Source organism: Echinops telfairi, unplaced genomic scaffold, assembly GCF_000313985.2.
Source record: "Echinops telfairi isolate 266 unplaced genomic scaffold, ASM31398v2 ScPeMD7_7469;HRSCAF=8507_0, whole genome shotgun sequence".
NCBI classification, from domain to species: domain Eukaryota; kingdom Metazoa; phylum Chordata; class Mammalia; order Afrosoricida; family Tenrecidae; genus Echinops; species Echinops telfairi.
In genome coordinates, this window is record NW_022111372.1 from 82,309,547 (window position 1) to 82,325,724 (window position 16,178).

Below are 16,178 nucleotides of genomic sequence, written 5' to 3' on the forward strand. Positions count from 1 at the left end.
GTTCACTTCCTGGAATGTCCCCTCCTTCATCTTCATCTTCTTCAAGGTGTTGATCAAACAGCTCCCTCTCCCTGAGGCCTTTCGAGGTCCTCACCTCTTTCCGTACTACTTCCCTTGTAGCGTTTATTGGTGTCCACAGACTTTTGTACAGCCCCCAATACTATCATCTCCTCTCCTGTTCATCCCTTCACCATCTGCCGTTATCCCCATTGGAATATTAGCTCCCTGAGAGGTTTTGTCCGTTTTGTGGGATGACCATTCCCCAGCACCCAGACTAGCACTCGGCACAGAGGTACTCAGAGCCAGACCCACTGCTCTCCAGTCCGTTCCAGCTCATAGCGACCTTCCCGGATAAGGGCACAACTGTGCCTGTGGGTTTCCCAGACTGTAACTCTGTGGGAATAGAAAGCCTCACCTTTACCGCAAGGGGTGACTGCAAGTTTTGAACTGCTGACCTTAAGGTTAGCAGCCCAATGTGTAACCTACAACACTACCAAGCAGCATATGCATACTAGATCCTAAATAAAGAATTGTTGGATGGATGGATGAACGATAGGCCATGAATGATTGATAGGAAAGAGTTGCTCTACAAGGTCTCAGAGGGCGCATCCTGAAATCACTCTGCTGGGTGGTTTCAAATGAAATTGAACAGATGGGTGTGAAGAATTTGCTGCACAAGTAGGTAGGAAGCTGACGGAAAATTCTTCTGCTGGAAGGGACAGGCCACCTGTGATAATGAGACCGACGGACGAGGGAGACAGCGATTCCTGTATTAAACCTTAGACTATTCTTAATATATATTTTAAACAACAAGGCAACTGAAGAGGGCACTGTGGATCGGATTAGCTGGTATACTCCTCAGCAGGCAGGCACTTCGCCTTAGAGATCGCTGCTATAGTTTCAGAATTCCATTTGGCGAATCGGAAGACTGAATCCTCAGGTCAGGGAAGCAGCTGCCCCGGGGCCCCCAGTGGGTTAAGGTTCTAGGCGGTTCATTCATGTGATAAGTAAATGTTTATTGGGTACCCTCTTCATAGCTAACTTCTGGGCTGGATGAGATCTTGCACCCCATGGTTGATGCCGATCTAAATGAACCAGGAGTGCCGCAAGGCTACTAGAACGCACCGATGGGGCCTCAGATTGTGTTAGTAGAGGTGTCCTGCTCAGTGGTGCTCTGCTCTGGTGTGCTCAGGATGGACCGTCCGCACTGCTGTGTCCTGGTCCGGGTACGGGGACTGCCTTCTGAGGCACGCACAGACTAGGGCTTGCCCACAGAGGTCGCCTGGATGGCCTGGCCAGCCCCCTGATACACTGCTGTTGTCCTTACAGCTAGGCGGCACCACGGCAGGGGCTAAGCCACCCCCATGGAGGGGAGAGGACCATACCGGATCTACGACCCTGGGGGCAGTGTGCCTCCGCCTCCCGGAGAGGCCTCCACAGCTTTTGAGCGCCTAGTGGAGGAGAATTCCCGGCTGAAGGAAAAAATGCAAGGGATAAAGATGTTAGGTAAAGCAGACCCTGCATCCTGCCTGCAGCCTGGGGCCAGCGTGCCCTCCCGAGCCACCCGCTGTACCTCCTGCCCTGCACTGGTGACATTGCGCCCAGCCCCGATGATCCCGGAGCCTTGCTGCTAGCACTGAGCCGGCAGGGAGGTGGGAGAGCAGGGACGAGAAAGAAGGCCTGTTTGAGCTCCTGGAGCCAGGCCCTGCTCCACTGTGGTGCCAGAGGCAGCAAGGTGCCCGGGTGGAGGCATGGGGGCGGGGAGGCGTAGTCAGTGTGTTCAGGGGAACCTGGCTCCAGGCCCCAGCAGGTGGTGGGGTTAGGTGGGAGGAGGCTCCTTGATTGCTCTCTGGCTTTTGCTTGAGCTATCCCCCCACCCCCCCACTGCCGAACCCCGGGCTCATCCCCCTCTCGTGACTGCTGGTGCCCAGCCCAGCCGCTCTCTCCTCCCCACATCCCGTCCCATCCACACATAGACTCCTGTCCGTGCTCCTGTGCTCTTCCTTTGCCTTGCCTCCACCGTGTCCGCTCCCAGCTTCGGGGCGTGACTTGTCTCCTTTCTCCTATCCCTGTGTGGGGCAGCAGACTGGGGAGGGAGGGAGGGGTCTCTGTTCTCCTCTGCTGGTTGGAGATGGAAGATTGAGGCCAAGAAGGGTTGCAGCCATTTGCCCCTGGTTGGCTGGCATTATCCAGGGTCCGCTTCTTGGACACCCCTTGGCTCTGGGACCTTAGAATGTGGGTCACCCCGGGCCCTGGCAGGCTTTCTGTGGTGCTCCTTGCCTGGGTATGGAAGGAAGAGGCCAGGCAGAGGATGTGGGGAGCCCGTTTTCCTTGGTTTTGACCAGCCCTATCTCCCTCCAACTGCTGGGCCCTCTTACTTGCTTCTGGTGGTGGGTGGGCATGGTCCTTAATCCCACTCTGCCCTGGAGGACCACAGCCTCTGGAACTGGGCAGCAGCAGGCCCGCGCCCGCCGTGGTAGCCCTCAGTGACTCCCTGTGCGTTGTCTCTCTAGGGGAGCTTCTGGAGGAGTCCCAGATGGAAGCATCCAGGCTCCGGCAGAAGGCGGAGGAGCTGGTCAAGGACAGTGAGATGCTCCCGCCGCCTTCTTCCTCCTTGGCCTCGTTTGACCACCTTGCTGAGCTCACAGGTACCAGGGGGAGCTTTCCCCTATACCCCAAACTGCCAAGTCTTTAGCAGGGGACTCCTCTCTTATTCTGAAACCCACAGCTCCCTGTTGACTCTTGGGGGTGAGGTGGGGGGCAGGCCCCCCCTCCCCCCATGCTTTTGGCCGCAGCATCCTTCAGAAGGGCAGGTTTGGAAGGGACTTGAAAATAATCTGGTCCAGAAGTGGCTGGTGACATCCCACCCACCCTGGAGCCCTGGCTGACAGTCAGCAATGGGTCACAGCCCTCGGGGCCCAGGCGTGGCTGCAGGGCCACTAGCAGCATGCTAACCAACTGCCAGGGCAGCCTCTGCATGCGCCAGTGGAGCGCTGCAAACACTGAGTGGACACCTCCAGTTCCGTTTCTTCCTGCCCGTGTACTCAGGGACAGCCGAGGCCCAGGGAAGAGTCTGGGCCTGCCTGCTAGCCCACCGAAGTGTGTTTCACATGTAACGCCGCATAAACCTCTTAGTTGCAGTGCAATATCTGACCTCTAGGGACAAGACAGCGGTCAAACCTGCCTCCATGCCCATCCTTTGTTACCTACTCGGACACCAACCATCCCTCCCACTGCCCTCTGCTTCTAGTCTAGGTTAGATAATTTGTCATAATGGACCCACTGGACCCACAGGACCCACCGACAGTGCTCACACTGATGCAGGCTTAACAGGGAAGTTCATAGGTTACCACAGGTCAGGGTCAGTAAACAGTAAGTTCTCAGCCTCTCAGCCACATGGTCCCTTGGCTTTGCTTCTGTGGACCAGGAACACATCTGCCTGTGGCCTGTCTCAGGGTCCCGTACGTAACCTTGGACCAGATTAGGAGAAGGTACCCCCCTGCTCTTCTGAGCCTCCGTGCCAGTCTGTGATGCATTGGCCTCTGCCACTTCAGACAGGGGTCCTGGGGTCTCACTGTGTCCCTTACACGGAGGGATGGCTTTGATGGAGGTGTGCTTTTGTCTTTCAGCACACCATCCCTCCTCAGGAAAAGAAACATGGTCTCCTAAGTCATACTCTCTAGTAAAATAGTCTTAAAGATGCCCCCAAGGAAACAAAGGCTGTGGCTTGATTCACACCCTCTACCAAGGTCAGGATTCACCCCACCCCCTCAATCCTCTCACAGAGGAATGGGGTCAAAGCCACAGACTGGCCAGCATTGTAACCCACCACATAGGGATTCTGGCTAGAAGGGCCACAGTAATTGATTGATCTCATTGGTGGAGAAGAATATCGCTGTGTGCAGTCACCGTGCATCACTTTGTCGTGGCGCCAAGTCTAGCTGACCCACAGTCTTGGCGCAGGCCCCATGGGCGCAGCCTTGCACCTGACTGCTGTTACTTACCTTTGCTCCAGGAGCAGAGGAGCCCAGGCAGGGTCTCCAAGGCCACCCACCGTGCTGTTGAGCAGCATGCCCCGCCTCCGCCCATCCAGTCAGCAGTGCCCCTGCTGGAAGGCAGCCTCTCCCTAAGAATAAGATAAGAGCTCCCTGTGACAAAAGCCCCAGGAGGTGAAGGAAGGAGAGCAGAGTGGCTGGTTTTGCAATTGCTGGTGCCAAGTGCTTCTCTAGCTTTAAAATGAGGGCACAGGGTTGTCATGAGAACTGACTGGGATAAGAGCTAAATAGCAGTTTGTACCTCATAGTCCATACACTGCGGAGGCACATCCAACGCAGCAAGGAGTGGTGACCCCCTGGAGTAGTGACCACCTTGAGATTTTCCCAGTATGGTCAGGGGAGAGGTCTCTGTTCCCATCATCCCTTACTCCAGGGCCAGTCATTCTTCCAGCCTCTGGTGGGACCACCTCGTTTCCCCAGACGCACGTGGGGAACTCCATCCGGGATCTCCTCAGGCTCGAGCTGTCCTGGGGGGGCAGTATTTAGAGCCTGTGCTCTTCCTTCTCCAGGAACGAGCACGCGTGTGCCGACACCTTCCGCGGATCCCGCAGACCCCAGGGACAAGCCAGAGGCAGTCCTCAAAACTCCATCCAGTGTAAGTTGCAGACTTGGCGGCAAATCGACCGCAGTGTGGTGACAGGGTTGGGGTGAGCAGCTTGGTTTCTGATTTGTTAGATGGTGTTGGCCAAGTCAGTGCCACTCTTGACGTGGCCTTGGGGTTCCCATGTTCAGATGGCAGCCCATCGTAAAAGAGCTCCCTGGGTAGACGTTGGTGTGCACAGGGGGCCGCTCCGTTTGTCACGTTACGAAGCGTTCAGTGAGTGGAGGCTGCACAGAGCTGGGAGAAGACAAGCCTGTGGCATCGCACAGGCTTCAAGGGGGGCTCAGAGACCATGTGGTGGCTTAAGATGTGTGGCTTGATATCCTGGATGTCTTGGTTGTCCAGAGCTGCTGTAATGAATTCTGCACAGGGACGCCTATCACAAGCAAATGGATATTCTCACTGTTCAGGAAGCTGGCCTTCCAAATTCAGCAGACCAACTCCAGGGCAAGGCGGTCTGTCTGGGCTGACTGCAGGAAAGTCCCTGTCTCTCCTGAGCGTCTGCCTGTGGGTGAGCTTCCTGTGGCTCCCATCTCCTTCCTCCACCTGTGCTTCCTCAAGACACACTGTACCGTGCTGCCATCTCAGGATCCCCAAGTGGGGTTCTCATCTTAGGTCTGACACCCAAACCAGACGGTTGCAATCCAGTTTTGGTGCAGAGCCGCCGGGAGGACAGAGGGATCTCTAGGGTGGTGATCTGTACAGAAGCAGGCTGCCACATCTTCTCCCACTGAGTGGCGGCTGGGTTCAGACTGTTGCCCGTCTAGAGACAGCTCTGATGCAGAACCTTCTGACTTAGCCCATGTGGTGCTGTGGGACTACTGGAGTTTGTGGCAATACTAAGTGCAAAGACCTTTTAAAGAAAACGCAGCCTTAAATTGTTAGGGGCTCTATGGTCAGATAGGCCATCATCCTGACTAACAGATGGGGAATGTGGACAGAGGGCAACGTGCGACCATGCTGCGGGTTATAGGAGCCTCGTGTTGTGGTGTCTCAAGAAACGGTGTGTCTGCCCGCCCCCCATCAATGGGCTCAGCCTGGGCCAGCTCCCCTCTGCAGAGTGGGCCTTGGGGACGAACTTTGGAGCTAGAAGAGGTTATCTGTTCTTCAATTCTCTGCCTCACCTGCTCCTGGCTTCAGGCCTCCTGAGGAGAGAGGAGGAGTTACTCTTAGGCAGCCCCGACTCCTTTTCTGCACAGGGCACCTCCTCTGAATTTGAAGTGGTCCCTGCCCCAGCCGAGGAGCAGAAGTCACCGCCGCAGAGTGGAGGCAGCAGCAGGAGCGCGATGGTGAGTGGCTGGCGTGCCCAGCTGTCCCCTCAGTTTCAGTCCCTGTGCCTGTGTGAGAGCCACAGGCCCCCAGGGACATCAGGGGCTGGAGCTGAGCATGCTTCTTGTTCACGTATGCAAATCCCCGGACTGGTGACTTCCCGACTCAGGCCACACGGGCACGGGCCATTGTGAAAGCCCTGGCATTTCTCCAGCCCTGCTGAACCCCGGGCACCTCCACACACTGACTCAGCCCTGTGGCCTGGGGGAGGAGAGGAGCTCAAAGGCCCAGGGCGGTCTGAGGCAGGCCAGTTACCCTTTTGCACAGACTCTCCGTTCCTCGAGGTACGCCACAGGCAGGACGCTAAAACCTCCACTTCTACACATGCAGGAGCACACATGAGCAGGGCACATAGCCGTCAGTATCCTCATTCCACATCCTGTCAGACTAGCCGCTTTTACCTCAACTGTAGCTCCTTCTGCGAGACTAACTAAAAGAAACATTTTTAAAATTGTGAATGAGGTGGTTTGTAGAGCATCGTGACGTATCCTAACATGGTCGGCAAGTCATACACGTTTTCTTCAGTTTACCCTTGCAGCCCCCTCAGTGTGCATCACCCATCCCACTTCCTCCCTGTTTCTGGTTTCTGGTCCTCTGCCACTTTTAACCCTTTGAACTTTTCCCTTGAATTACGCGCTCCCATTTCGATCTTAGATGGTTGCTTTTCTCTCATGGGGTGAGTTCAGTTCCACAGCTGAAGAAAGTCCCTTGTCCTGGGGTGCCACCACTCTGTCTGACCCAACACCCTGGGCACGTTAAGATTTTGCGCTCTTTCCACGTTTTTCTCCCACTCTAACCAGGATCCCCCAGTGTGATTCTTTTCAGAGCAGCTGGTGGGGGTCGTCAGGTATAGCCAGATCTTCTGGTCCCGGGCTTGTGGAGCCTGACGCTGGAGTGGTCCTCCAGTGCTGGGGACTAACTGTTTCCTTGCGCCTGAAAATTGTCATCACGCTGCTCTCCTCCCGATGGGGAGAGACCGATGGCTGTACCTTAGAGGGCCGCACACAAGTTAGTGTGTTTGTTTTCACACGAGCTTCTAAGCCTCCCGTCTCTACTCACTAAAGTAGGATGTAGAACATTTCTTTGTGGATTAGTTATGCTAATTAACCATAGTGTACCCGAGACGATGGTCCTGATTCCCCGACCCAGCAACTTCTTCCCTCAGGGTGTGTGGTCATGTGAGAAGTTGTCCTATGTAAAATATGTGTGCTCCACCAGATCCCTGGATATATTGGTATCTGTTGCCAACTCTTAACATGGCAAGCGGATCGGAGCGTCATTCTAAGGTCTTAAAGCCCGCCTTTTCCTCCTGCCTCCCTTCTTTGTGATTTTTGCTGCTGTTGCTAATAAAGCAGTCCATGGTCTAGTCCATTTCTGACATTGTGGACTCTGATCCCAAATGCTGCTTTCCCAGTCATCGATGACTGCTTGTAGATTTGAGTCCCCAGGGTGGTGTGTGTCCCCGTCAGATATTTTCCAGCTTGCTTACATTTTGTCCCCTTGCCAGGCAGCTCCGGGTATCAGAAAAGTTTTCTGTCCTTTATCTCCCGAGATGATCTGTCCCTGAGAAGCGGCTGAAGAGCCAGGGCGCCTTGCTAGAAAGTATTCTCTCTGTAGCCGTAGACCAGTTGTTTTATCTGGACAGTCCATTCCAGCCCCGCCTCTCCAGTGTGTGTAGTCTAGACTGAGTGACGAGGAGACAACATCCCTGTCCCTCAGAGCTGGCCGGCCAGGGGCAGAAATCAGATGCATGAGATAGTTCCTAGGTCCTTGGGAACAGCCTTGACCTCTTGTGTGGAAAGGGGTAGCAGGGGGGTGAGTACAGAATTGAGTCCAGAGCAGCAGTTCTGATAGAACGAGGTGCTAACAGTAGTGGGTGGGCACTAGCTGAATGCCAAGTGGTGGCTGGGGTCATTGTCACTGCTCCCACGGGAGGCCAGGGTGGCAGAACCTTGGGCCAGAAGTCAGGAGACCTGTAAACCTGCGTTCCAGCCCTTGCTCTACCCCTGATTCACGGGTGACTTCTTGGCTCCCCTTGCTTTTTCAGCCCGAACCTCGAGGCTCCGTGCAGCCTGATATGCCGTGCGCACCTTCCCAGGTGTGCAGGGGAGGCCACGGGGAGTGACTCATGGGCTGGGCCTGGAGCTCTGCCAGGCAGAGCAGGCAGGCAGGATGTGTGGAGCTTGATCGGATGCCTCCTCAAGGTGGACCTGGTGCTGTGGGCCTCAGGTGCCATGCAGGGCAGCTGGGTCTGTCAGGGTCAGCAGTGAGGTGCCACTGGGGGTCCTTGGTATCAGAGTTGGCGTAACAAAGGCCAGTGTCTTTGGGAGCAGTGGACTGGCAGGGGAGAGGTGACACGCCCCTACTCCCCTGTGTCTCGTTTCTTACGTAGTTACTCGAAGGGGGATTTTTTAAAATATCTAGACCTGTGATGCTTAGCCCGTTTTGAGCGTTGAGGCCACCGAGGAGCTGATGACTGCATGGGCCAGTCCCCAGAAGACACCCGTAAAATTCAGGGCCTTTTGCTCTTGGTGTGACTTTCCGATGAAGACGTCCTCAGCGAAAGAAGCAGTGTACTTGGGTACATTTTCAAGAAGTTTGTGGAGAAATAGAATGAGAAGAGATTAGAATTTCCCCACAGATTTTTTGACCCTTCCCAGTATGGTGCTGTGCCTTCTCCGAGGCCACTGTTGTCCTGGGTTCATGCATCCTGAAGAGGCCTGTGAGATGGGAGGGCAGGGAATGAGTGATGTACGCACAGGCCCCTCGCGAGGCCCAGACGTGGGGAGACGGTGACTTCTTCAGCTGTCAAGCCAGCCAGTGGCCTGGGAGGCCCTGTCCCTGCCTTGTGAGTCAGACAGGGAACCTGTGTAATTAGAGAATTTCCCTCGGGTGACTTGGGACCAGAGGGGGAAACTGAGTCATGAGGAATGGGGAAGCAGAGGAAGAATGGGCTGGCGGTGCATATCCAGGTCTTGGTGGAGGGTGACTCCAGGCTCCCTCCGCCCCCCGCCCCAGCAGGAGCTGGGCCCCCTGCCGCACGAGGACAGCAACCTGATGCTGCACCTGCAGCGGCTGGAGACCACCCTGAGCGTGTGCGCTGAGGAGCCCGACCACAGCCAGCTCTTCACCCACCTGGGCCGCATGGCCCTCGAGTTCAACCGGCTGGCCTCCAAGGTGCATAAGAATGAGCAGCGGACCTCCATCCTGCAGGTGAGGCTGGGGCGCGGGGAGGGCGCTGTGAGGACTTCTGAGGGCGGGTTGTGGGCAGATGTTGGGCTTCTTGCTCAGAGTGGTGAGCAGGGTCAGGAAGTGGTGGGGAGGGAAGAGGAAGAAGAAGGAATTGGGACATAGGGGCAGGGCAATGCAGATGCTATGCCGGGCCTACTCTGAACACGCACTGACCTGGGGAACAGCCCTTCTGCCTTGTTCTCCACCTTTACACACACACACACACACACACACACACACACACCCCACACACACCCCCACCCCCATCTCAGGTGCCACACAGCTGGAGGGAGCTCCTGCCCTAACTTGTCCAGCTGGTAACTGGCAGCACTGGGATTGAACCTCGAGATGCCATATTTATTCCAAAGCCCTGCCTCCCCAATCACCTGTCCTTTAACAGCCCTCCCTACATGCCACTGTAGTAAAGGCAGATGGCCGCCCTTGGAGTGACGTGGTTTTTGGTTCTAGCTGTACAACCTTGGACAAGTCAGAACGTGGAGCTAGGGATACCACCCTCAAGGGGCTGTGTGGGGTGAGTGCTAGTGAGAGCATGCAGGAGGTCCTGTGTGCGTACCTAGGACCGAGGGAGTGCTTGCGAAGTGCTCACCGCTCTGCTCCTCTGAAGTGGTCACCCATCCTGGGCAGGGCACCCGAGCCTCGAAGGCTGCAGAGCTGGGGAAGGATTCACTTCTACCTGGTGCCCATTCACTGATGAAGAAACCGAGGCTCCTAGGGGTCCTGCTCAGGGTCTGGACACGTCACCTGTTAGGGTTTACAGGCCCTCCTTGTGTCTCCCTCACAGACATACGGCCTGACTCACGTCAGCACGCGCTGAGGTCCCTGCAGTGGGTAACACTGGGAGGGCAACGCTGATGAAAGCCTCCAGGCGTGAGACAGGGCGTGAGGAGGGGTGTGGGAGTAGGCACAGGAACGGGTGCACTGGTGAGCACGCTGCGCATGCCACACCTCAAATGCAGGGCCCTGGAAGGAGCGCCTGGCGCAGTCCCATGGGCCAGGCTGAGGGAGAGGACTTCATTCAAGAGAGCTGAGCTTTAGGAAGGTCAACCTGTTGCATGACTTGGGGTGAGGTCATGGCTAAGTGTCTGTTTCTCGGGCCTTGTGAAAGGAGTCCCCCGGCCTCTGTGGTTTTTACGCCTGAGCTGTCACCATGGTTTCTAGTCATTGTCTTAGTGGGTCATCTTTTGACTCCATCGTTTTCTTTTGGTCCCTGCTGGAATAGACGCTTCGGGAGAGGGGCAGGGACTTTTGTCTGTCTATTGACCACTGTGTACTTGGCTGGGGTCCAGAACACATTTGGTGTGAATGAACAAAGGAGCGAACACATGGACTCACAGGTCCATTATCGGCTCCTCTGATGGAGGTATTGTTGAACTTGGAGACCTTTGACAACTTCTCTCCGTTGACCATCTTGTGCCCAGAGCATTTAGCTAGAGTCTTCAAGAAAACAGACTGCAGTGCAGGACAGAAGGTGAGGCCTCAGCGTGGCCTTTCCTTAGTGACCATGAACAGGACACTCTGTCCCCTGGAAGGCCCCACCCAGGCCGTGGCATCCTGGTAATTCCCCAGCCTGTGGGCGGAGGTAGAGCAATCCTGCGCCTCCTCATTGCGTTCATGGAATTTTTTCTTGGTTCGGTCAACACACACTTAACGAGGGCAGGTATGGTGCAGGGTCCTCTGTGTGACTGGAGGGGCCCAACAACAGCGGTGCCTCATGCTAGTGCAGCTCTCAGCCTTGGGCCCCTCATGTCCAGCCTCCATCCTGTTCAAGGCTGTCTCCTCCACTCAGCCTGCCCAGGCTGTCCTGCATTAGTCAGGGAGGGCTAGGAAACCCGCAGCAAAAATCTCTCCATGGGCAGAACGAAAGCGTTACCTCCTGTTCTGTGTTGGTAGGGGTATGCTTCTGCCCCACCGTCCTGTAGGGCCTCAGCTGACAGAGGCACCTGTTTAGTGCTCTGTGGACTACGGGGTGTCTACGTTAGCTGCAGCAGGGAAAAAGGGAACCGTGCGTTCAACGCACCCACGGAACAGTTGCCATCAAGCCGATTTCAACTCCTGGTGACCATGTGTCTCAGAGTAGCCCTGCGGCCCGTAGGTCAGGGCTGCGACCTTTCAGAAGGAGCCCTGGTGATACGTGGCTAAGTGGTAGCCAAGAGGGCAGCCTCCATGGGAGAAAGGCCCCGCAGTCTGCTTCTATCTAGATGGCAGCATTGGAAACCCTCCTGGGCTAAGCATTGGGCTTCAGGGTCCGTGGTTCAAACCTACCAGCCCCTCCACAGAAGACAGATGACGCTGTCAGGTCCTGTAGACATTGACAGCCTTGGAAATGCTGTGCGTCAGTCAGGCAGCTTGGTGGAGGCGGGTTGGGTTTAGTTTGGTTTTGTTCTGGTCTGGTCTGGGGGAGCAGGTCAACAAGCTCTCTTCTGAGGTGCTTCTGCATGGGCTCAAACTGCCCGGTTTGTTCGTAGTTGGGACATAACCATGTGCACGACCCCAGGACTCCTTGTCACAAGACACCCGTCCATCACACTCATCGCTTAGGCTTATATTTCCTTGGCCAGAACTAGTCGTGATCACTTCTAGGTACAAGTAACCTGGGGAATGGCCAGGAGCAGAGGGAGTGTTTAGTGAGGACCACCCTACCTCCACTTACACTGCAGGGAAGAGACTGCCGTGAAAGGTCTGCCAGGCGAAGTTCCTGCCCAGTTTGGATTCTTAACACCCGCGTAACACCACACACACACACACACACACTGCTTCAGATTCCCTCCCTTGAACCTAAAGATCCAATGACTTAGCTCTGAGGGCCTTGTGAGGCTCCAGCGAGACAGTGTCTGGGAAAGCACCTGGCCAGGTCCCTGGCACCTGCTCAGGTGCTCGGTGAGCGTTGCTGCAAGACGGAATGACTCAGTAGTGATACCATCCATTACGTCACTCAGGGGCACTTTCCTGCTCCTCTGGGCGGCAGCCAGTCTGGCCGTCCTTGGTGCCCGTCACACTCCCTCCAGCACTTCTAACCGAAGAAGTGCTCAGGTAGTACCCTCACCATCCTCTTGACCCCCTCAGCCATCCTGCACAAGGGCAGTGAAGGAACAGTGGCCCCCGCTGTGTAGTAGAGGGGCTGCCATGTCACCCTGGAAGCCTCCACTCCACAAGCTGCCTCACCGTGTGGGCCTCACTTGTTCATTTGTCCATTCACTTACTCATCATCCTTCCCGTCAAGCGCCCCTTCAACAAAGTCCAGTGCTGATGCTGGGCTGGCTCCTGTGCCTTTAAAGACTGGGGATCCCCAGTGAGTGTGTATGTGAGGGGGCGGATAGGGGAGGCAGCTTACAGAGAGAGAGGTGAGGCGATCGGGATCAGGCATGAAGAGAACCATGCAGCTCTGTCACTCCAATTGTCACAAGGGCCAAGAAGGGTAAGAATAGGGAGGGCATGGTGAGTGAGAAGGGACATGACAGAGGTGTGGGAGTTCAGGAAGACTTGGTCAGGAGCTGGAATTGTAGGCGCTGGCTGGGGAGGGAAGAGCATTCTGGGCAGGATGGTGTGCTCTGGTGTGGAGAACCAGAGGGCCCGTGGCAGCTTCTTGGTTGGGCTTCCTCAGGATAGTCTGCCAGGAGGAGCCTGGATGGTTAGGCTAATTAGCTTGGCTTCTGGCCCTCCCAATGGGGGGCATCAGGGGAGGGTCAGGTGAAGGGGATCAGATTTGGGACGTGGGGTTGCACCAGCCCCTCCTCTGCCCTCCAGGTTCTACTGCCTTGGGATGTACCTCTGTGCTTACCCTTGTCCCCTTCTGCCCTTCTGTCCTGCAGACCCTGTGTGAGCAGCTTCGGAAGGAGAATGAGGTCCTGAAGGCCAAGCTGGACAAGGGCCTGGAACAAAGGGATCAGGCTGCCGAGAGGCTTCGGTAAACCCAGGTTCAGGAGGGCTGGTGGTGTGCACAGCGCAGTTCTGGGCTCAGAAGCCCACAGGAGAGCCGAGAGCTCTGAGGCTTGTGCCAGGGCCCTGGCTCCTGGGGTCTCCGTGTTTCCTCGCTGTAGATGGGACAGAATCAACTGGCCCTTGAATGCCTTGAAGCATGTCTGTAAGGTGTCTTGAGAGCTTCTGAAGAAAGTCTGTACAAAGTGCACTCCATCCTCAGAACTTGCTCCCTCGGCCGATTAGTAGCCAGCTCAGTGGCTGTTGGAGGAGCACTGGTGGTGTCGTGGGTAAGCAGTGGGCTGTGAGCCTGAAGGTCAGCAGTTCTAAAGCCACCAGCCATCCTGCAGGAGAAAGACAGGGCTATCCACTCCCATAAAGAGTTAGGGTTTCAGAAACCCACAGGGCCAGGTCAAACCTGTCCCAGAGGGTAGCTGTGAGTTGGCTTGGGTTTGCTGGCAGGGAGTTGGACGGCGTAGGTCTCTGCTGCCCCCTGCTGGTCACAGTCTCTGCTCTGTCTCCCTCATCTGGCTTAAAGCATGTGGCGCTCTATCGCATCAGAAACTTGGAGGATGGGGCACTAGAAGTTTCCTTACCTGCTCTTCCTCTGCTGTCAAGGTTCTGATTCAGCAGGTCTGAGTGAGACCAAGGAATCTGCCTTTCACCAAAGACCTGGGCCACACTTTGAGAAATGCCGGGCTTGGCTGTCAGAGCAGGAGCAACCCTTAGAGGCCCTGTTGACCAAGCTACTCATTGTGCAGCAAGGAGATGAGGCCCAGAGAGAAACAGGGACTGCTCTCAATGAGAGCCTGGCTTTCACTGGAGGGCCCTGCTCCCTCCCTGTGGGCGGGGAAGACTCTGTGGGTGGATCTTCTGTCGGTACTCACTCCATGGTACTCGCTCGACGTGGGTGCAGCCAGCAGATGCCTGAGCTAAAGCCAGGACTGGCCACCCCAGGGTTGTTGTCTCAACTTGTTGGCTGGGATCTGCCGGAAAGGAAGGAATAAAACAGTCTTAAGTGTGGCCACAGAAGTGGGTGACTTGAGTCCTTGTGCCCCTTTGAACCCACATGTGCTTATTTGTTTCTGGATGATCAAGGTCGTTGGGTGTTTTATAGCTGTAAGGAGTCAGCCTATGGATCCAAAAGCCCAGGCTGGAGGAAGGACCCAGGGATTGCGAGACAGGAAACGAAGTCCCCACAGTGTGGCTTGAGGACAGCCTGCTTACTCCTTGTTTTCTGTTCTAAAGGGGAAACCCACTGGAAAACAGAACCTGAAGAAATGGTATTTCAGTCAGCCCCAAATCCACAGCACCTCTTGCATTATGTCCTTATTGTCTTCTGATTACTTTCATTTGATGTATGCTCTTATGTAAAATTACTGCAAAGGCAGCTGTCACGAGATAGAAAATCCATTACTTGCAACAAATGGGCAGTAACCAGAAATTAATACCACAGACACATGAACCCATGTGATAAGTTCTGGCTAAGAAGGATCTCATGTATACGGATACCCTATAGCTGGGGAGACCCAACTGTTTCGGCTCAGACCTCCGGGGAGTCCCACAGATGGCCAGTCAGGCAGCCCAGGCAGCAGGTCGTTTTCAGTTCTGCTTGAGACCGGTTTCAGGATTTTCCTGAATCCCGAGGGACTCTCGGTGGTCAGCCTCGTGAGTCTCGGGGCCTGCAGCTCCCTCAGCCCAGCACCCACACTGTGACTTGCGTGTCTCTTTCCCAACCCAGGGAGGAAAATATGGAGCTCAAGAAGTTGTTGATGAGTAGCAGCAATAAAGGGGGGACCTCAGGACAGCAGGACTCCCCAAAGGTGGAAGGCATGGGGAAGAAGGTGATGGCCGGCCAGCAGCAGGTACGTGGTTGGAAATTCCTTCTGTGGTGTCCTTGATGCTGGTACCAAGCCCCCATTTGCTCATGTAGGCAGATTCAGGTTGTCACATGGCTTGACCTTAGCCTGGCCGGACATTTTCCCTCAGCCGGAATTCTGCCTTCAGCTCCGTTGAGGATCTGTGGTCCCCTCACTCAGAAGCCACTGGCAATGACTGTGGCTTCAGGGGCTCCCGAGCCTCCCTTTTGCCAACTGAACAGCTTCATTTCTTTCAGCCACTGCTCAGAAAGGTGGCATCGTGCCCTTTGCTCACTCTGAGCGCATTCTCTGAACACGTCCCAGTTCCTCAAAGTCTCTCTTAAAGGTTGATGCTATTGTCCTAACCCACCTTGACTGCTCAACAGAATGCAACCCTCCCCAGTCCTACGCCACCCTCATGACCGTTTCTGTGCTGGAGCCCATTGTGACAGCCACTGTGTCAGCCCATCTCGTCCAGGGCCTTCCTCTTTCACCGCCCCTCTACCCAGCCTGATGTTCTTCTCCAGGGACCGTCGCTCCTGACATGTCCAAAGCTTGTCGTCTCACCATCCTTGGCCCGAGAGAGCACACTGCCACACTTCTTCCAAGAGTTCCGTACACCTTGGAGCAGTCGTGGTGCTTTCAGTGCTCTTTGCCAGCACCACAGTACAAATGCGTCGACTCCTCGGGCCTCCGCTTCACCGTCCACTTTCACATGCATGTGAGGCGATGGGAAACAGCGAGGCTTGAGTTAGGAGCACCACCGTCTTCAAAGTCACTTCCTTGTCTTTTGTTTTTTCCCAAGATGACATTTTTATTAGATCAGCAAAGTTTTAAACATTTAATAATACATTATTGTAAAGAGTAATGTACTCATGTGTTATTTATCTCTTTTTTCCAATCATTTTATTGGGAGTTCTTACAGCTATTTCATAGTGGTTTTTTTTAAATCATTTAATCAAAACTCTTATCACAATCCATACACAAATCAATTGTGTAAAGCACATTTGTACATTCATTGCCCTCATCATTCTCAAAACATTTGCTCTCCACCTAAGCCTCCCGGCATCAGCTCCTCATTTTTCCCCTCCCTCCCTGCTCCCCCCTCCCTCATGAGCCCTTGATAATTTATAAATTATTATTTTGTCATATCTTTCCCTGTCCGAC

General features: G+C 55.0%; 1 protein-coding gene across 1 annotated transcript in view; it reads left to right on the forward strand.

Moving 5' to 3' along the window:
- The window catches only part of TNIP1 (TNFAIP3 interacting protein 1), a 60,998-nt gene that overhangs the window by 20,903 nt on the left and 23,917 nt on the right, over window positions 1–16,178 (forward strand). The window contains exons 2-8 of the mRNA XM_045284711.1: window positions 1,330–1,506; window positions 2,514–2,648; window positions 4,565–4,650; window positions 5,856–5,945; window positions 9,004–9,198; window positions 13,047–13,141; window positions 14,894–15,017. Of these exons, the coding sequence (XP_045140646.1) occupies window positions 1,365–1,506; window positions 2,514–2,648; window positions 4,565–4,650; window positions 5,856–5,945; window positions 9,004–9,198; window positions 13,047–13,141; window positions 14,894–15,017 (867 nt within the window). The 5' untranslated portion in view covers window positions 1,330–1,364. The remainder of the gene's footprint in view (window positions 1–1,329; window positions 1,507–2,513; window positions 2,649–4,564; window positions 4,651–5,855; window positions 5,946–9,003; window positions 9,199–13,046; window positions 13,142–14,893; window positions 15,018–16,178) is intronic.